This window comes from Perca flavescens, chromosome 24 (assembly GCF_004354835.1).
Source record: "Perca flavescens isolate YP-PL-M2 chromosome 24, PFLA_1.0, whole genome shotgun sequence".
NCBI classification, from domain to species: Eukaryota; Metazoa; Chordata; class Actinopteri; order Perciformes; family Percidae; genus Perca; species Perca flavescens.
The window spans coordinates 10,914,661-10,934,965 of record NC_041354.1 but is presented as its reverse complement, the minus strand read 5'-3'; the positions used below and the strand labels follow the sequence as shown (position 1 = coordinate 10,934,965).

The 20,305-nt window shown below is 41.0% G+C and overlaps 2 protein-coding genes across 4 annotated transcripts in view; both read left to right on the top strand.

Annotated features, from left to right (window-relative positions):
- The first annotated feature begins 1,600 nt into the window (after positions 1 to 1,600).
- LOC114551178 (cystathionine beta-synthase) lies at positions 1,601 to 15,483 on the top strand. 2 transcript variants are annotated; one of them, XM_028572331.1, is made up of 15 exons: positions 1,601 to 1,742; positions 5,658 to 5,959; positions 7,398 to 7,504; positions 7,701 to 7,835; positions 8,063 to 8,142; positions 9,549 to 9,753; positions 10,021 to 10,112; positions 11,287 to 11,412; positions 11,519 to 11,603; positions 11,693 to 11,798; positions 12,534 to 12,611; positions 12,703 to 12,837; positions 12,944 to 13,052; positions 13,176 to 13,260; positions 14,566 to 15,483. In XM_028572331.1, the coding sequence occupies exons 2-15, from the start codon at positions 5,667 to 5,669 to the stop codon at positions 14,697 to 14,699; spliced, it is 1,770 nt and encodes a 589-aa protein (XP_028428132.1). In that variant the 5' UTR covers positions 1,601 to 1,742; positions 5,658 to 5,666; the 3' UTR covers positions 14,700 to 15,483. The 2 variants fall into 2 exon arrangements, with proteins under 2 accessions (XP_028428132.1, XP_028428135.1); XM_028572334.1 differs by having other exon boundaries at positions 1,604 to 1,716.
- A 515-nt stretch (positions 15,484 to 15,998) lies between these two features.
- Positions 15,999 to 20,305, top strand: part of LOC114550824 (uncharacterized) — an 18,360-nt gene continuing 14,053 nt past the window's right edge. For both annotated transcript variants that reach the window (XR_003691757.1, XM_028571715.1), the window contains exons 1-3: positions 15,999 to 16,295; positions 18,128 to 18,273; positions 20,198 to 20,279. Coding sequence is in view for 1 of the 2 variants with exons in the window: in XM_028571715.1 (XP_028427516.1) it covers positions 16,170 to 16,295; positions 18,128 to 18,273; positions 20,198 to 20,279 (354 nt within the window). In the remaining variant the exon portion in view is untranslated. The remainder of the gene's footprint in view (positions 16,296 to 18,127; positions 18,274 to 20,197; positions 20,280 to 20,305) is intronic.

The window sequence follows — 20,305 nt, the reverse complement described above, 5'->3', positions numbered from 1 at the left end:
TTAGATCTGTCAGGATGAATATATATTTGTCTGACCCTGTTCTTGAAATGTATGCTACTTTATTATACTGATATGATGGCCATGTGCTGCTAGAAATAGTGGGAGTTATTTTTCAGATAGTCAATAACCCAACTTTTTTTAAATTCCTGTCACATTTCTCCTTATTGCTACTCCAACTTAGTATAATATTTAAACTGGTACAGGGAAATGTACAAATATACAACATTATTGCTGCAAATGTATGTTAATTTATACTTCTAAAACACTGCCAAAGTCTCATGCTTACTCATTTGGATTTTTATAGCACTGTGAATGATGCAATATTAGCTAAAGATTGATCAGCCAATCGTCTGTGCCCTCCCCCTACTATCAGCTCTTTCTTTTTACGTGGCACTACTGTTTGCTTAAAGGTCCCATGACATGGTGCTCTTTGGATGCTTTTATATAGACCTTAGTGGTCCCCTAATACTGTATCTGAAGTCTCTTTTATATAGACCTTAGTGGTCCCCTAATACTGTATCTGAAGTCTCTTTTATATAGACCTTAGTGGTCCCCTAATACTGTATCTGAAGTCTCTTTTATATAGACCTTAGTGGTCCCCTAATACTGTATCTGAAGTCTCTTTTATATAGGCCTTAGTGGTCCCCTAATACTGTATCTGAAGTCTCTTTCCCGAAATTCAGCCTTGGTGCAGAACTACAGCCACTAGAGCCAGTCCCACAGTGAGCTTTCCTTAGTATGTGCCATTTCTGTGTCTGAAGCTATTGAGGAGGAGAGTGTGAGGGGCAAGGTGGAGGGTGGGGGTGTGGCCTTGACCAACTGCCACTTTTCTCGTTTGAAAGCCATGATGTCTCTCTCTCATCGGTGGGCCAAATTCTCTGGGCGGGCAAAGCAGAGAAAGGGGAGGTAACCTTGCTCCTTATGACCTCATAACAAGCAGATTCCAAAACATTTCATTTTCTCAAAGGCAGAGCAGGATACCCAGGGCTCGGTTTACACCTATCGCCATTTCTAGCCACTGGGGGACCATAGACAGGCTGGGGGAACTCTTATTAATGTTAAAAAATCTCATAAAGTGAAATTTTCATGCCATGGGATTTTTAAGATGAATCTGTAAAACAAATACATGCTTACTGGATTAAAACATTAAGAACAAAATTGGCGATGTCTTAGGTTTAGAAATTGCACTTAAAAGTATAGGGAGAAATATCAATAAATTGTTCCATGAGAACATACTCTGAAATAGAAAATAGAAAGAAAAAAAAGTACAAAGCCCAACATATGGCAACCTTTGCCAAAACTCATATTAGAAGTAACATTTATATTATATTTATATAAATAATAATGAATGTTTTGGGAGTCCACCTCCCAGAAATTGAGACGTAGTCGTCAAAAGTACGTGCAGTGTGTGTTAGGCGTGGATGTATTACGAGAACGTGTCTGGTCATTAAAAGGTAAACATATGGGGCTGATGGCTTCAACTCAACGCTTTCCCAAACCCTTAAAGAGAAATCTCTGCTCTGATTGGTGGAGCATAGCAAGCAGACGCCCTCGCAGCAGCCAATCGGAGAGGACCCTAAAACTTGGGCCACGTCCCTGTTTGGTCCACGTGTTTCGTCACGAAAAACCCGCAGTCTTTGTCGGAAGTTGCTCACTCTGCATCGTTGTCGTGGTTGCGGGTGTACATCGCGGCTGTCTGTGATTTTTCTTTTGCAGGTTTGTGTGCACATTTAAACCATAAGGTGAGTGAGAATGAACTAGTACGGAATATATAGGTTGATATAAAATGGATACATTAAAACACGTGGTATTTTATTTTGTGATTGAGCCTTGTTCTGATTCTGATGCAACATCGTAACTGCGCAATTCACCTTTTTTGTTGCATCATTTGTCACATAATTTGGTGTAGTTTAGGTTTCCGCTTATTCGCTGCTTATACTAAAATCGATATAACGTTACATCTCATTTTAATGTATTTCTCCATGAATTCTTACGGTTACGTTTACGTTTTGACCATTTATTCAGTCAGTGCTGAATGGTGTAAATGTTGGCTTCTTTTATTCTCCCAAATTATTAAAAAAAATTTAATTGGCTGCCTTTTTATTTATAGTTTTCCCGTTACATTTCTACCGGATGTTATGGGTAGTGCAGCTGTTTAGTACAGGTCCGAGCCATTTCTCTATCACTCTGGTACAGGTCTGCGACTAGCACCGTGGAGCTTCGCCTGACTAATAGGCTGCAACTAACTTAAAGCCCCTCAATGATTTCAGCGATTAACGTTAAGCGGTTAGACAGCCAGCGAGGAGAAACGTGACACATTCTAATTCCTAATTTGTCTGCTTGATATATAAAATATAGTTTACTGTTTAAAAAAAAACAAAAAACAAACCCAGCAATACACTTTTTTAAGTTGTACACTTGGCTGATTTATTATTTTTAATGATCAGTTACTAGGTTTAGTGGCTAGGTTTAGGCAACAAAACCATGCAAATAGCATTGTTGACTATTGACACATGGTGCTGATGATAGCAGCTACATCTATGGCATAGCAGAGTGGCTCTTCACACTCTGTGGCAGTAGTTTAATGTAAAAAATAAATAAATAAATAAAGCAGACTAACATTTCAACAGCTGGAACCAGGGAATGAACAACTCTACATTACGATTATGTTCTGTGAATGTTCTAGGGCTGTCACTAAAAATGATTTATTATTTACTATTTTTGACTAATCTGCCATATGTTTTTTTTTCTCTTTACGCCAAAAAAAAAAAAATAAAACGCATTCATTTACTATATTGTAAGACCAAACATTTTTAAAATAGATGACGATTGATTTTTCTTTTGATCATCTAATGGACTAATGATTTCAGCTTGAGGATATCCTCAGCAGTGGTCACTCCTTTTCCTGACAGCTTACACATTTAATCACAGTAACCGATTAGGTTTGCTCCTGACCATGTGGTGGTGGGTTTTAAGGTGTACTACATGTTGTTTTACATTGTTTTTCTACTGCCAGCATTCCTGCTGTTCACATTTGGCCTGGCATTTGTTATGGGTGAGTGCTTATCTATAGTCTGCTCTTCTTGTGCTGTTGACCAGCTGTTGCTGGCAGAGCAGTTTTCAGACGTGAATTTTCTAACACTTGCGCCATTTTTAAATAGCCTAAATCATAAAGGGCTGCTGCCCAGTTAGCCGTGATGTATGATTAGTGATCATTATGGGAGCACTGGACATACCGAAGGAGATTAGAAATGCCACGAGTTAAGCAGATAAACCAGTCTGATAAGGTAAGAATATTACAGGGATTTTCATTAGATTGGGATCGATGTTGCCAGATCAGGTGATTAGTACACAGTATTTCTTCAGCCTGGTAGGTATTTGAGGATTTGATTCTTGGCTTAAGTGGCTCATTAAACAAAAATATAAGTTTCTCCTCTTGTTAAATCCTCTTGCAAGTCTTTTCTGCCAAGCAGCCCTGGGCTCAGTGCCACGTGTGTTCTCACGGAGGATCGCATTGCCCCCGTTAAACTCGGCAATGCCACCAGACACCATCTACTCCTCTTTTAGACCTTCACCACCGCAGTTGTGGAACCGTAATTAGCAGTGGAGCTTTCTAGTGGCTGCAGAGATCTGATATCAAGTATCGATGTAACACGTGAGGAGGAAAGGACCGCTAACACTTAAGATTGGTTTCTGTATGTTTTTCATTTTGTGGATGGATGGTAATAAGGGCGGTTACCACTAAAAATCCATATCTAATGAAAGTTAAGCAAGGGAAAGGGTTTGCGCTCCCATGCGCAGGTGTTTGCCTAAGAATATGTTGTTGTTTCAATGTTTGGACAACGTTTGAACTCTCGGTGCAGCCAAAGAGGGGGGTTTTAACAGCTGGCCTCAGTGTGTCCACTGTTCATTAGTGAAGGTTCATCTGCTGCCATTTCTGCCGGACAGTGTTGGAAAAATCTAATGCCACGCATGGATGAGCTGAGAAAACATCTGTGTCGAATGTACAGGGGCTTAAGGATTGGGAGGCGTGTGATACTTTGTGTTTTCTACTTTAAAATGTATGGCTTGCAACTAACAACTATTTTCATTGGCAAATTAAAGGTCCAATGACATGGTGCTCTTTGGATGCTTTTATATAGACCTTAGTGGTCCCCTAATACTGTATCTGAAGTCTCTTTTATATAGACCTTAGTGGTCCCCTAATACTGTATCTGAAGTCTCTTTTATATAGACCTTAGTGGTCCTCTAATACTGTATCTGAAGTCTCTTTTATATAGACCTTAGTGGTCCTCTAATACTGTATCTGAAGTCTCTTTTATATAGACCTTAGTGGTCCCCTAATACTGTATCTGAAGTCTCTTTTATATAGACCTTAGTGGTCCCCTAATACTGTATCTGAAGTCTCTTTTATATAGACCTTAGTGGTCCCCTAATACTGTATCTGAAGTCTCTTTTATATAGACCTTAGTGGTACCCTAATACTGTATCTGAAGTCTCTTTTATATAGACCTTAGTGGTCCTCTAATACTGTATCTGAAGTCTCTTTTATATAGACCTTAGTGGTCCTCTAATACTGTATCTGAAGTATCTTTTATATAGACCTAAGTGGTCCCCTAATACTGTATCTGAAGTCTCTTTTATATAGACCTTAGTGGTCCCCTAATACTGTATCTGAAGTCTCTTTTATATAGACCTTAGTGGTCCCCTAATACTGTATCTGAAGTCTCTTTTATATAGACCTTAGTGGTCCCCTAATACTGTATCTGAAGTCTCTGTTATATAGACCTTAGTGGTCCCCTAATACTGTATCTGAAGTCTCTTTTGCTCCTTATGACCTCATAAGGAGAAGATTCCAGATCGGCCCATCTGAGCTTTCATTTTCTCAAAGGCAGAGCAGGATACCCAGGTCTCGGTTTACACCTATCACCATTTCTAGCCACTGGGGGACCATAGGCAGGCTGGGGGAACGCATATTAATGTTAAAAAAGCTCATGCCATGGGACCTTTAAATGTGGTCATTATAGCTTTAGTGCGTAACTTTTTTATAATAATATACGTCAGTTACATTCAAGCCATTGCCAAATGAGTTGCTACAAAGCTAATTAAGAGCATCAACTCCACACAACTCTCTCTGTATTTCACAGTATGACTATGTTCAGAAGATTGTGACATCCGGTGACTTTTCCCCCTCTACAGTAAATGAATGATGCAATATTGGCACTCTCAGACACTCGTCGGACCCTCCCCCTACTGGCAATTCAGTTTTTTTCTCACATAACCCTGATGAAAGCAGGATTAACTTGACTAGTTTGTTTGCTCAAAATGACCGCAAACAGTATAAAGCAGTGCATTTTTCCCTAACTGTTACAGTGTAGGGAAAGCAAAGGGTGGGGAGGAAGCTGGCAAAGTTCCTGTTTAAGCATGGTGAAGCTTTATTTGTCTGTGCTGGTGTGACTCAGCAATGATGGAAGTAAGGAGTGGTATGGTGTTTGTTTTCCACTCGCTGCTGCTTACTTGTGATGACTTATCAACTTAAGGAGAAAAACGTTGAATGTACACGTTGAGCTGGCTGGAGACGGAGTCACAGATTTTCAGACTTGTGCAACAAGCAAAACCGATTTATAACCTAAAGCTATTTCCTCTGTTTTGTCCAGGGTTGAGCCATGCCGTCAGTTCCTTCAACCAAGGAGACCGCCGTGAAGGGCCCCGTGTGCCCTCACGCCGCCAAGATGCTCAGCCACGCCAACGGGGAAGGCAAACTCCGGGAGGCTTCGCTACCGCTGAACGGGGTCGACAAGGTGCCGGCGGCGGGCACCGAAGACGCAAACGGAACCATTCAGATGAACACAAAGAACGCTGCTGCGGAGAGGAAATGGATCCGGCCCGACCTTCCCAGCCGCTGCACGTGGAGCCTGGGAGCCTCCAAAGACGACTCGCCTCACACACAAGTTCCAAGGTTGGTGCGTTCCACCGCTCTGGCCTGTGAAACAATTGAATATGCAGTTAAGTGACCTAAGGACACTTACAGCTTTGAGCTCGTAGCTTGTTAATATTAATGAACGTCTGTTACATTCCAGCCATTGCCAAATGAGTTGAGTAGTAGTAGCTGAAGTAGGGCTGGGCAATATATTGATATTATATCGATATCGTGATATGAGACTAGATATCGTCTTAGATTTTGAATATCGTAATATGGCATAAGTGGTGTCTTTTCCTGGTTTTAAAGGCTGCATTACAGTAAAGTGATGTCATTTTCTGAACTTACCAGACTGTTGTAACTGTTCTATTATTTGCCTTTACCCACTTAGTCATTATATCCACATTACTGATGATTATTTATCACAAATCTCATTTTGTAAATATTTTGTGAAAGCACCAATAGTCAACACTACAGTATCGTTGCGGTATTGATATCGAGGTATTTGGTCAAAAATATTGTGATATTTGGTTTTCTACATATCGCCCAGCCCTAATGCAAAGCTTATCAAGACTATCAGCTCCACACACAGCTCTCTGTAGTTCTCAGTATGGCTGTGTTAAGAACATGGTGTTCTTCGGCGACATTCGCGCGCAAAAACTCGAGTGAAGATAATGACCTCTTCTGATGAATCCATCATGTTGTTTTAATCCTCCGTGTCCTCCTTGGCTACAAATCACTGTATGGAGGAGGGGAGGGGGGCGCGTGCGCGATTACGGACTAGAGATGTTCCGGTATCGGCTCCGATACTGCCTAAAACGCTGGTATCGGTATCGGGAAGTACTGGAGTTTATGCACCGATCCGATACCACGTAATAAAGCCCTAAAGAAAATCTACGTTAAAGTAGTTTTATTTATGTTGTTTTTCCGTTATAACCGACTGTAAAAACTGGATAATAAAAGAAAGTTCTGGGGCATTCATTGTTGACACACTGGTATCGGATCGGTACTTTGGTATCGGCCGATACGCAATTTCAGGTATCGGAATCGGTATCAGGAAACAAAAAATGGTATCGGACCATCTCTATTACGGACGGCTTGTGTCATGTGGATACGACAACAGTGGTGTTGTCATTACTTAGAATTCCTCATGGGGGTGACAGAAACTACACACCATAGCTTTAAAAATGCTTTTGGAAATGAAAGGTATTGGACAGATTATATTACTTTGTTTGTTTAAACCGTTGAAAACTAGTTTCACCCATCTTGTGGGCTGTGCCACGTTTCAAAACAAAGACGTCAAACCAGAAAGACGTGTCATGGTCTTACTCTAGTGGTAATGGGGAAAAGCAGCCTGTGTTAGATGTTGAGCTTGACTGTCTTTGCAGTGACTCTTCACGCACAGACGCACTGTCACTGATTTTTGCATTTCTCTTCGCTGAAACATTGTTTTCTCCCACTTTTTCTCCTTCCGCAGAAAGGTCACTCCAACCCTTCTCCCAAACATCCTGCACAGGATCGGCGACACTCCCTTGGTTCGCATCAACAAGATCCCCAAAATGTTTGGACTCAAATGTGAATTGTGTGAGTCACCCAGCACTCGAGCCGAGACGCACGTTGTCCGATCAGACGGAACGTGTGACTGTTGATCGCTCATTGACACCGCGCAAACACGCGCGAGACGCGTTGTTTTGAGACAATGAATGTAACAAATGAAGGGGTCATCTCTTATCAGAAATGGCTTTTAATGGAACACATCTTTCCGTTGTGTGTTTTGTAGTGGGCAAGTGTGAGTTCTTCAATGCTGGCGGGAGTGTCAAGGACCGGATCAGCCTGCGGATGGTGGAGGACGCTGAGAGAGCTGGGCTCCTCAAGCCTGGAGACACTATTATAGAGCCCACCTCTGGAAACACTGGTAATTAACTACATGTGGTGCTATGGGGGAGAGGTATTTAAAGGTACAAGTGGTATGCAATGTTGTAAAATGTGTGTGTGTGTGTGTGTGTGTGTGTGTGTGTGTGTGTGTGTGTGTGTGTGTGTGTGTGTGTGTGTGTGTGTGTGTGTGTGTGTGTGTGTGTGTGTGTGTGTGTGTGTGTGTGTGTGTGTGTGTGTGTGTGTGTGTGTGTGTGTGTGTGTGTGTAGGTATTGGGTTGGCCCTGGCTGCAGCTGTGAAAGGCTACCGCTGCATCATCGTCATGCCTGAGAAAATGAGCATGGAGAAGGTGAGTTCTGTTCTATACGCACAACTGGCGCAACATCCCAGAATGTCTCTGACAGACAGACTCACGCCCACTTTCGGGGGGAAACAATCCCGCGTTGCCCATAGACGACAACAGCGTTACGACAGAGGAAATGTAAATCGCTCCAAACTTTTACTTTAAACAAACCGTTTTGAATGAATAACTATGCCGAAATGTTGGTGAGTAGTTTGTTGCACCAACAATCCAATCCAAAAACCCCGGTCTTCGATTTGTCCTCTTGCCGTGTCCTAAAATAGATCCTGATACATGGGCTTTGGCTCCAGGCTATAGACCAGACCGGCATCACAGAGGGTCCCTAATGAGTGGGAAGAATTGCGCTGTCACATCAGGAGAGAAACGGCTGTTGTGTAGCGGATTAATCAAAACTTTAACACTGATATATGAGGCTCATAAGAAACGTGAATATTGTCAGTGTGGTAAATGATGCTGGCGACAATTTCTACTGATGGATAGCTAACGTTAGCTTTAGTGGGAAGCTGCTAACAGTTTAGCAGCATCAGACTGTCGTCTCCAACTAAATCTCAGCTTATAGATCGAACAGTTGGTTATTAATAACCGGTTGATTAATTACAGACAACACTCTAACAATAGTGATTAAATCAGATATGTATTTCTACATTTAGCAGTATGCGGCCACCATGTTGGGTCATTGATCTACTGATACACGGGAAGACAGGGGACATGACGGCAATCAACCTTAGTTTATTAAGGTATTGTGAATGCTCAGGTTCAGGCAAGGTTATATAAGAGCAGCCCTAATTGATCTGTCCCACTTCTGCATTCTTTTATAGTAAAGTCCTTACTACTTCTGCTAAATGCCGACTTGAGATGCCCTGGATCAGCACATCTATATTGATGACTATTGGCTATAATAAGATAATTAATAGTTAGCAAATGATGGGAAAGGCTGACTGGTAAAAAAGGTATAAAATTCACTTGAGTCATAGTCATTTTTGTCACATTGTGTTCTTTTGTTTAATGGAGTGACAACGCTTTAAAATCTTTATGTCCTGATGAAAGATTCATAGTGAAACCTGTCAGTTTTCCCACAAAATTCTATAGCAAACCATTAAAAAAAACGGGTGTAGATGATATTTTCTTATCAATAAATTAGCTTAATTCAAATGTGGTGCTACTATACGTAAGTGCACATCGTGCTACTGTGGTACTCATAACATAATCATTATTGGACCTTGTTTTGGCAGATTATCATTACATGACATAATTCACATGTAGAGCAAAATATGCACATCATCCAAAGTCACTTTTGGTCACAATGCCATTTTCTCTAAAATGTACATTATACAGTATTAGTAGACATTTGGTCAGATTTATCTTCTTCTTTTTTTTTTTTTCTTCCTATACAGGTGGATGTTTTGAGAGCTCTTGGAGCCGAGATCGTCCGCACACCCACCAGCGCTCGCTTCGATTCGCCAGAGTCTCACGTGGGCGTAGCCTGGCGCCTTAAAAACGAGATCCCCAACTCTCACATCCTGGACCAGTACCGCAACCCGAGCAATCCTCTGGCTCACTACGACACCACGGCTGAGGAGATCCTGGAGCAGTGTGACGGTACAAAGATCTTTTACCCACAGCCCTGTCATAAGCATGAAATGAGAAAAGAAAATCCTCAGATGTTAGATTTCTGATGGGACTTGATGCTATTGTAAATAAAAGTAAGTAAAAAGTTATATATATATATATACAAGCTATAAACAACTTTGTTTATTTACCTCAACAATACCAATTTTACAGTTTGGGTTTTGTTGCCTCTGTCCTAGTGCATTTTTATCAGTGGAGTAAACATGAACTTTCTCTGAACTCCTCCTCTCCCGACAGGTAAACTGGACATGCTGGTGGCAGGAGCAGGCACAGGGGGGACAATCACAGGCATCGCCCGCAAACTTAAAGAACGATGCCCCAACATCAAGGTAAGTTGTCTCTGTCCAGAAGTCATCTTTTTCTGGGATTATATTTCTTTTTTTTTGGTGAGATACATTTTTTTTTAACAACATACAACTCGCAACATGAACACCCGCCACCCCCACTCAGAAAAAAATCTAGAAAAGGTGACACAGTAGCTACAATATTGAAGACCATTCAACAAAATCGACAATAAATCAAATAAACATATGTATAGATGACAACACCATGAGCCCATCATACCGCCCCCCCTAACCCCCCCCCCCAGCACAAAGCTTCTTAGGAGCCCTCGAGAAAGCCATTTTCTGGTATAAACTTCCAATCTGGCAAACTGTTAATATGACTTTTTTGTTTTTTCAAACGCTGCCACTCTAGCCATCACACAAGCCCACTCCCGGATTGACGGCACCCCTTCGTTCTTCCATCCGCTGGCTATCATTAAACTAGTCTGGACCCAGCTTCTTTTGAGTTTATCTAACCCACTAAGGTTTGAGCCATCTCCCAGAACGAATAGTCTTGGGCTGAATGGAACCTGGCTCCCTGCAATCAGACATAGGTTATCATGTGTCCCAGTCCAAAATTCCTGGGCCTTGTCACAGGACCATAGGACATGAAGTAATTGGCCGTCCTTTGTCTTACATTTCCAACAATTTGGTGTGTCTTTCAGACCGATTCTAAACAATCTGGAGGGAGTCCAATAGAAGGGATGCATAATCTTGAACAGAAATAAGGCGCAAAAATCCCTGCTACCAGATGGCAAAGTTGCAAATATCTAAAAGATTGCGACCTAGGGATTCCAAATTGCTGTACCACATCCTCAAAGGATTTCAATAAGCCACCGAGACACAGATCCCCCAGTGTGATAATTCCCTTTTCTAACCAAACCCTCCAAAAAGGGGGAGATCTACTAATACGTAACTTTGGATTTTACTTTAAGATATGGATCCAGTTCAAACAGCCGGGCCACTTTGGTCCAAACACTTGCCTCACCATACAGTTTATAACAAACAGACATTGTAAGGGCGATAATGGGCACAAAACGTCTTGCTCTATACAATACCAGGGTGGGGCTTGAGATCATATTTCTGATTCTTATCTTACCAAGTAGTGAAGCTATGAAGCATGGCTAAAGGAATAGTGCGCTGAGCTACCCGTTGTTTATCAATGGTGTGTTGTGTGCAGATTGTTGGTGTTGACCCAGAAGGCTCTATCCTGGCCGAGCCCGAGGAGCTTAACAAGACGGATAAGACCCAGTACGAGGTGGAGGGCATCGGGTACGACTTCATCCCCACCGTGCTCGACAGATCGGTGAGTTCCAGGGTCCCGTTTTTTTCTTCCATACCTTCTATTTTTTATATGTGTACCGGCGGCCTAACAACCACTTGTATTAATACGTCTTTATTTTTTTCTTCAGGTAATTGATACCTGGTACAAGTCGGACGACGAGGAGTCCTTCAACATGTCTCGCATGCTGATACGAGAGGAGGGCCTGCTGTGCGGTAAGCGCTCAGGTTCCCCACTAACACAAACGCCAGACGTCTCGGTGAGGTTATGGAGTCGGCTCACATTTTGCTCTTTTCCGTAACAGGAGGCAGCTCCGGGACGGCCATGGCAGCGGCAGTGCATGTCGCCAAAGAGCTGAAAGAGGGTCAACGCTGCGTGGTCATCCTGCCGGACTCCATCCGCAACTACATGTGAGGATCCCCACCTGTCCAGTAACCACACAGTCCATTTCTGTACTGACAAAAACTGCAGCAGCAACTAGTTTCTATGGACAACTACGGGACAGAAAGACCTAAACAAATTCAAAACCGGTCTTGATGTACTATTTCAGCTTATTATATATTTTTTGGCTTACACATTAGAAACTAATTGTATACTTACAGTACAGATCTAGTAGAAGCAGAGCAACATGGGCATCCCGTTGTTGCCTCTTTCTTCAGAGAAAATACTTTTCTCTAAGTCCTTTTCCAATTGATGTCAATGTGTTGGAAAAATCATTGAGCTGAAAAACGCTTATCATGATTTTAAATTGTGGGAAATGCTTGGACTTCCATGGTCTAGTGCTTTTTCTTTTTTTTTTTTTTTTTTTTATTATAAAGAACAGACGTCTGGGGAAAGTTTCTTGTTTGTTAGTGTAAAACATTTTTAGCCACTTCCAGCATCCCCATCCCCAGAATCAAGGTCATTTGATCAGCAAAATACTGTATGTCACGATGAAAAGATAGATAGATCAATCACACACAGCTTCTCAGAAAAGAAAGAAATGCTGCAACAGTGTGTTGTTTGATGATCAGGGTCATTGCTGCTCGAATGGCGCCAGACTACAGACAGAAATACAATGTCGGAGGCCGCCTGAGATTAGCTGGGCCTTCAGATCTGTATTGCGTAAACGCAAATCTTGATTTTCTATTTCTTTTCCCCTCAAGGTCCAAATTCCTGAGTGACAAGTGGATGGTCCAGAAGGGCTTCCTGAGTGAGGAGGACCTCATGGTGAAAAAGCCATGGTACGTGCAATTATAGGGTGTATTCTCCTCTTATGCAAATCTCCTCCATGTATGGTTGTGTAAGAGCCTCCCATTTCCTCATTTTTGTCAGGTGGTGGAACCTAAGGCTGCAGGGCTTGAACCTGTCCGCCCCCCTCACCGTCCTGCCTACCGTCACTTGTCAGAGGACCATCAAAATCCTCAAAGAAAAGGGCTTCGACCAGGCGCCTGTGGTGGACGAGGCTGGGTGAGTGTCCTGAAAGAGAAGCGATCTGTCACGCTCAAATACTGCATGCCTGGATCCTTTTTGGTACATTGTGTTTGATTGTAATGTCACTTGTGTGTCTGTACAGGTTAATCCTGGGCATGGTGACTTTAGGGAACATGTTGGCCTGTATTCTGGCAGGGAAGATCAAGCTGTCGGACCCGGTCAGCAAAGTGCTCTACAAGCAGTTCAAACAGGTCAGCCGCTAACCCTGTCACTTGTGCATTGGTTGCTTTCATTTTCATACAAATATTGCTTGTTTTATTCATTATTCTTAAGTCATTGTCTTTTTTTTTTTTTTTTTTTTTTGCCATTCTTAGATCCGTCTGACTGATAACTTGGGAAAGTTATCTCGCATTCTCGAGACAGACCACTTTGCCCTGGTGGTGCATGAACAGATCCAATGTAAGTACAACATTTTCACACAATTCCTTCATTCATATGCTCTCATTTGTCTGAGCTCCTAGTGCTCCATACGTGCAACAAAATCCGCTAAACTAAATGTGTGTGCAAAAGGTCAAACTTTGGCTCCTCCCGGTGGTAGTATGGAAAAACGCACCGTGGCAGACAGCAATGCACAGCGCCCTTCTCCGGACACAGCGTTCACTGCATGAGTAAATCGGTTTTATTTGCTGCTTTGTATCCACTGCTGACGCTACTAAATGTGATGTGTCGTTTTTCGCTAACTTCTTGCAGCAGTACCTCCACTTGAGAATTACTAAAGTTTTTCTCTTTTGGAGTTGAGGCCTCCGACGTCTTTACCACGCCTTTTTCAACATTTCTCCAAGTGTGCACACGGCCCTGCTGTGTCATGCCCTTTTATAGGAATTAACGGGGCGCTTACCTATACTAAATAGGAGCAACGGGCACAAGTTGTCAATTTAGGAAGCCACTGGGATTCATCATTCTAAGAACATGCCTGTGAACAATTCTGCTGTTTAAGAACACATCTGGAATCTAGACATTTCTTAATACAAATTTAAGAAAAAACTTAGGAAGATATTGGTGAATGAGGCCCAAAGTCTTTCTCAAGGTAACAGTATTGACTGCTACATATTATTGTTTTGTTTTTTTTGGCATTTTAGGCCTTTATTTTGACAGGACAGCTGAAGACATGAAAGGGAAGAGAGAGGGGAAATGACATGCACCAAAGGGCCACAGGTTTTGGACAACCATGCCCTTTCAAAGTAGTCTGGATGTGAGAATTTAGCAACAAAAAGGCACACTACTGTTTGGTCTAGTGCCATACACCCATTCAAGGTCATGTATACATGAGTAAAAAGAGAGGAAAATATCTCCAGATTGTTCCATAAAAGATATGATAATAATAATAATTTGATAATAGGGTGTTGCGTTTGTTTTTCATTGATTGTAGGTGTTTGATCTGAACATGCAGTACAACCTGACTTCACACAGCGTTTACTGTATTCATTCTCACTCTGCAGGATTGATAAGCATTTCCTCCTCTCTTCAGCAGTTGTATTCTAATAACCACTGTTGTGGTGTGCCAGGGGGGAGGAGTGTCAGGTCAAAGCTGGACACAGACTGACCAATTTGAATTTGTGGTCTACTTTTTTATAAAAGCAGCATAAAGCTTTTTGGAAATGGAAACAGTCATGTAGGGTGACAACTCAACTCCTCAAGCAAGGTAGTCATTCTCTGTCCTTCTCATCATCCTAATCCCTCTCTCCCATTCTGTTCTTCCACCAGACTTGACGGACGGCTCCCCCAGTCTGAAGCAGATGGTTTTTGGGGTGGTGACGGCCGTCGACCTGCTCAACTTCGTCACGGGCCGGGAAAGGAGAGAGCGATCCATGTCGGAGTCCACCGACGAGATGAACTAAACTGAACTAAAACGCTTGTACATTTCTTATACTAACGCAACAAACACAATGACAAGTTGGGTAGACGAGTAGAAGATGGCAACACAAATATATATCTTGTGAAGTTTTTGATTTAAGGTTTGCTCTTTAATTCATTTTTGTATTTCTTTGAACTGGAGTCTTAAAGTATAATAAGCCAAATATGTCAGGCTAGTGTCAACTTGATAGGGTTACATATAATTTGAAGCAGTTGATTATTTCTTATTATATTTGCTTGTAGTTCTCAAAGCAAATCTTTTGGAAGTTTGTTACTTGTAGAAAGCTTTTTATTTTGTGTCAGTCTTGAATAGAGGCCTCTGTGTTGCTGTTTTATTTTGTCTGAAAAGTACAGGATTGTTGAAGACATAGTAAAGTATTAAAGCCACATTCATCTCATTTATCAAGTAAGGAGCTGCTGTATATAAGCACATTATCTTTCCAGTGCTACTTATTATGTGCCGCTTTTTAATAATAAAGAAAAAAAAACATGTATATACATGCATAATCAAAGTTCTTTGAAATAAAATATTTTAGTGTTTTTTTTTTTTTTTTCAATACAGCGCTTGGGATGGAACTGTATAGTTGTCTTGACTTTTTCATCTTCGCTGTGTCTGAGAGAAACGTTTTGTATTGCATAATTTTTCCTTTAATGATTGTGTATGATTAAATCAAGTTTAAAGGAAGTCTGTGACTCCTTGCATACAGTCAATTAGGTTTAGAGTGCATTTATTTTTGTATATTTGCATTAAAATCGCCCTGAGTACTGCTTTATGTGTAAGTGTGTTGGACTACAAAATGAATAAATACAAAAATCTATAGTGATATAGCTTTAAATGGAATTTACACGTTACAGTTTTACATTTAAAAACACCTCAACATAAAACTTTGCTTTAGCCTTGCTTAGGATGTTTCTAAACCATGTCAAATCTAAGGATTATATATCTCTTTTATTAGTTTTTTGTTGTTATCCTAATGAAACTATATAATATAGAGATATCTGCACGATGGACACGTTTACATAGTGTTTATTAATTATGTAAATATATTTGATAATTCCATAACGTGTATGTAAATGTATAAATATGATTAAAACACGAGTAAAAGTCTTTCATATATATGTATTGTAAGGTTTTTAACAGCAGAATGACAATCCGAATAGCTTTCCCAAGTGTATACAATGGGACGCAAACGCAAATATTAAGTCATTAACGTGCTGTGTTTGTGTCTGCCATGTGGTTTATGGCGCATGTAATATTCTACTCTTGGTGCCGTGGCGGCGGTACTTTATTGGAAGGCATTCTGATTTAATTGTGGAGCTCCGACTCCGCTAAACGCTTCTCCGGTGCATGCTGGATTAATAACCGAGACCCTTAACGTTCGCAGTATCCAATCAGCGCTGTCAATGCAAGTGGTTGACCGTGGCGATGCTACGAGCGAGGCTAGACAGGCAGTATGGCGGAGGAGGGCAGTGTGTACGAGTTAGAGGGGCTCAAAAAACAATTAGAGAGTTTGTTGACCCGCTACTCAAGTGATGAATTGCGAGCCAATAGTGAACTGTTCTGCTCCGACTTTTGCAAGGTAAGGAGCCGTACATGATGTGATTGTCGAACATACTAGCTTATAACGTTGTGTTAGCCGACTCCCCTCCCCCAGAACTGGCCGCTACACGGCTAGCATTAGCAGGTAGGCTCGTTAGCATCTAACTAGCTAGGTAACGAGTCGTAGTCGCTTTGAAAACAAATGCCGTAACGCCTTTCAAACATTAACGTTATGTCTGATAACCCAGCCTCAGATTCAGGTGACTTTATTAAAGCGTCCGAGTCAGTAAACCAGTAATTTTTGACATGATTGTTTACTGTACAGCTAGCAAGCTATCTGGGCTAATTGTTTGAGCCAGCTAGCCCAAGATGTGTCTGTAAGTTAGCTTAGTTAGTACGCTGCATGTTTACCAAACTACTGCGTGAACACCTTTTTTTTGCAAGTTTGCACCGCGCTTTGTAATCATTTCACTAGTAATGAATTTAGATAACCTCTCAGTTAAGGTTGTTATGCAATTAGTAGCCTGCATTATTAAGTAGTCACTTAGCTATAAAGTCGAACTTCGAATATAGCTAGCTTAACGTTAATTATCTGTCTTAAACTGCAGCAAAAGGACATGTAGCCGAAAGTGTACATTTGTTGTAATACATCACATAATTCCTTGTATCACAAGATGTCCTCCATACCCTGAGGTTTTCATAATGCTATAACGTTAGAGGAATAAATCCAGTTGGTAAATATAATAAAAAAGTGCATTTAAGTGGCAGTTTGTCTGAGATTGTCTGTGGGAGTCATAAACGGGGTTCTAGCCTAATTACTAAAAGTGGGAAATAAGTTTAGTCTACGTTTTCCTGTTGACAAAACCAAGACAATCATTTTTGCCACTAAGCTATTGGCATGCACTTTAAACTTTTAAATATAAGGTTTTGGTCTGTGTGAAAACAGTTTGGACACTCGTGAAGGTGGATTAATGAAGCACAGTGCGTTTTATCGGCGTTTTGAATCAAATAAACTGCCACTGAGGCTTCATAACTTCCTGCAGTTTAATAGTATTGAAGTAGTTGTACTAATGGGACAAAGGCCTGTGAACAACATTGTTGACAGTTAACATTCACAGGATTCCAGTGGTGCACAAGAGTGATCTCCACCATTAGAGGGCAATATAAGCACATTGTATTTTAGGGACTTGACGGAAAGTATTGTGTAAAAGAGCACTAAATGTCCCGTTTTGGTTGCACACTAGTAAATGTGTTGAAGAGGAAAGCTGCAGACATAGGCCTGACTGTTCCAGTCAGTATTTTGATTTGAGCAATATAATAAAAGACGTGACTCAGCAGTGCTGATTAATTCCATGCGTTAGTTACTGTAGGGGTAGTTAATAGGTAGTTAGACGAGCTGTCGGTTTTTCATGTCCTATCTACCAAACAAAGATATTGGTAGGACTCAATGTTTTAAAATGTCTTGTTTTGTCTGACCAACAGTCCAAATTCAAGACAATACGTTGACCATGTTACAAAACGGAGAAAAGAATGACATCTAAATATCTGAAAGGCTGAAAATGCAATTTTTTTTTTTTAGGATTAGGCTTGTTCCTGTTGCATCAACAATGTACCTACAGCTGCAGTTAAAACATTTAATATCGCCACAGACTTAAACAAGCTAAATGGTCCAAACTGTGATATTTCCTATTGTCTTTGTTATATTATTATTAAAAGGGATTTTATCCTGATTATTTCATAACACGCATTTGTATAGAGTTAATGCCCTGTTTAATCAATGTCTGTGTTTTTTCCAAAGGGGTTGTGATGTTTGATGTAATACTAATAATACTGTCGGTAATATTGTCTTTGTTTTGTCTCTTCTCTGTGCAGCTGGTGGAAGAGTATGCCTCTCGCTGGCAGGTGCCGCTGCCTCAGCTCAGGATCCTTGAGATATCTCTCTGCTATTTCGCTCGAGCCTGCACCTTCTTTCCATCAAACTGTGATCATGTGCTCCACACACTCAGTAGTCTGGCTTTGTAAGTATATTACACTTAATTAAAGACTTTTTAACCCTAACCCTGATTGCCACAGATTTTACTTTGTTTTAAAGAAAGAAGAAAAAAAAAAAAAGCAATGACAAGTAAATCAAATGAAAGCAATGCCACTTAAGTGCTGTGATTTAAAACCGTTTCCGAAGAGATGATCTCTTACTGTACTTGATGAGTCTCGATTGTATTCCAAGTAGTTCAACAGCATACGTGTCGTTGTGGTCACTTCCACTCAGTGTAGGAGTCAGGTGAAAGCCTGTGGGTTTTAGTCACATACTTGGCAGTACCAGCCATGATCATGTAATGTGTGATGGGAATACTCTTAGGATAACTAGCTGAATTTGCTGTAGGTGATAGCAGCACAATGTGCTAATGACCGAGCTTCGACACCAATGACAGGCTTTTTGTCTAAGGCAAAAAGCCTTAATCTAATTACTCGTAATGTCCAGAACAAAGCCAGAAATACTGTCTGTGCAAGCAAATTTTAGATGTTTGTTTAGGGAATATCCTTTCTTCTAAACCACATTTACTGTGGCTGTTTCTGTGCAACTGTGAATGGTAGTGGCCACATTTAGCTACCAATAGCCTTTGGTTCACCTGGATGCCAGTCCGGTGATGTCTGTGAGAGCTTAAGTGTAGCTCCCTATAACAGCTTTACCATTAACGAATGTCAAGTGGATTTTGCAACGCACATTCTATTTCACTGAAATCTATTCTTACTCATCAGTCGTGCTCGATGAAGTAATTTAAACAGAACATCAGTAATACCACAAGCTAGTTGGCAGTAGGACTGTGATGACAGGGACATTGTTAACATTTTTAGTTTGAATTATTGTTCCTGAAAAACAAGATATTCAAATTTTGGTGAAATCCTTATATGTATGCAAAAGCATCTCACTTTGACATTCCCTTAAGAAAGAAAGTAGAGCGTAAGTATCTTGTACTGTTTATTTATTTATTTTTAGTTTTGCTTTGCTGTCCCAAGTTTCACATCCGTTTAACTGTGAATGAATGAATGAAACCCTTTATTGCCCCTTAGGGAACTGGCCTAGCACAATGTGCCCTTTGAAAAGCACATGTATCACATCAAACATCACAACCCCTTTGGAAAAAAACGACATTGATTAAACAGGGCATTAACTCTATACACATACGTGTTATGAAATAATCAGGATAAAATCCTTTTTAAATCCCTCATATTCACTTGCCATTGTCATACACAGAGAAGAAGATTTATTTATTTATATTGGGACAATGCACATTAATCAACATTTCTGTAAATGCGCCAGTGTTAGCCGGTCGGCTAATTTTCAACTGTAGTCCTAGTTGCATGCATGTCTTTATGGTGGGAAGAAACCGGAGCACCCGGAGGAAACCCACGCAAGCACGGGGAGAACATGCAAACTCCACACAGAAAGGCCTGGGATGACCTGGGTTCGAACCCAGAACCTTCTTGCTGTGAGGCAGAAGTGCTAACCACTGAGCCACCGTTAAACCCTTTCAGATCAATTGCATACAGAAATCAACAAGAATATTTGACAACCACCTCCAACGTAGTCTTGTATATTTGAGGACGGTTAGTGGCAACGTTAATGGAATTGAAAGTTGATTGTGTTCCTTGGCTCAAGCAACTCATTTTGTGATCCAGAAAAAAAAAAAAAAAACCTGGCATGCTGCCAGCGGTTGACCTTACTCCATCCATGCATCCGTCATCCTGTCTTCCCCGGGGTTTCCCTTAGCTTCCCAATTAAGTGCATTCCTCTACCTCTCTATCACAGTCAGTATTTTTACATCAACACAAATACTTGAATTCCTGTGAATACTCAGACTTAAGTTATAAAGTAGGTAAAAAAAACTAATTTCTCAATGTTGATTTGTAGATAGAAGCCAAACAATGTTGATCTCCTCACAGGAGTCTTTTTGAGTTGCTGCTGTTCTTTGACCAGAAGGACTTCCATCAGGAGCCACTGAAACAGTTCACCGTTACATTCCAGGTGAGCATGAAGGGTAGATCATCTTC

What these genes read in the sequence shown, in the direction of transcription:
- LOC114551178 (XM_028572331.1), top strand. Translation starts at nt 5,667, where the DNA reads ATGCCGTCAGTTCCTTCAACCAAGGAGACCGCCGTGAAGGGCCCCGTG. An exon ending in CCTCACACACAAGTTCCAAG is followed by an intron (nt 5,960 to 7,397) that starts GTTGGTGCGTTC and finishes CTCCTTCCGCAG; the next exon opens with AAAGGTCACTCCAACCCTTC. An exon ending in AGAAAATGAGCATGGAGAAG is followed by an intron (nt 8,143 to 9,548) that starts GTGAGTTCTGTT and finishes CTTCCTATACAG; the next exon opens with GTGGATGTTTTGAGAGCTCT.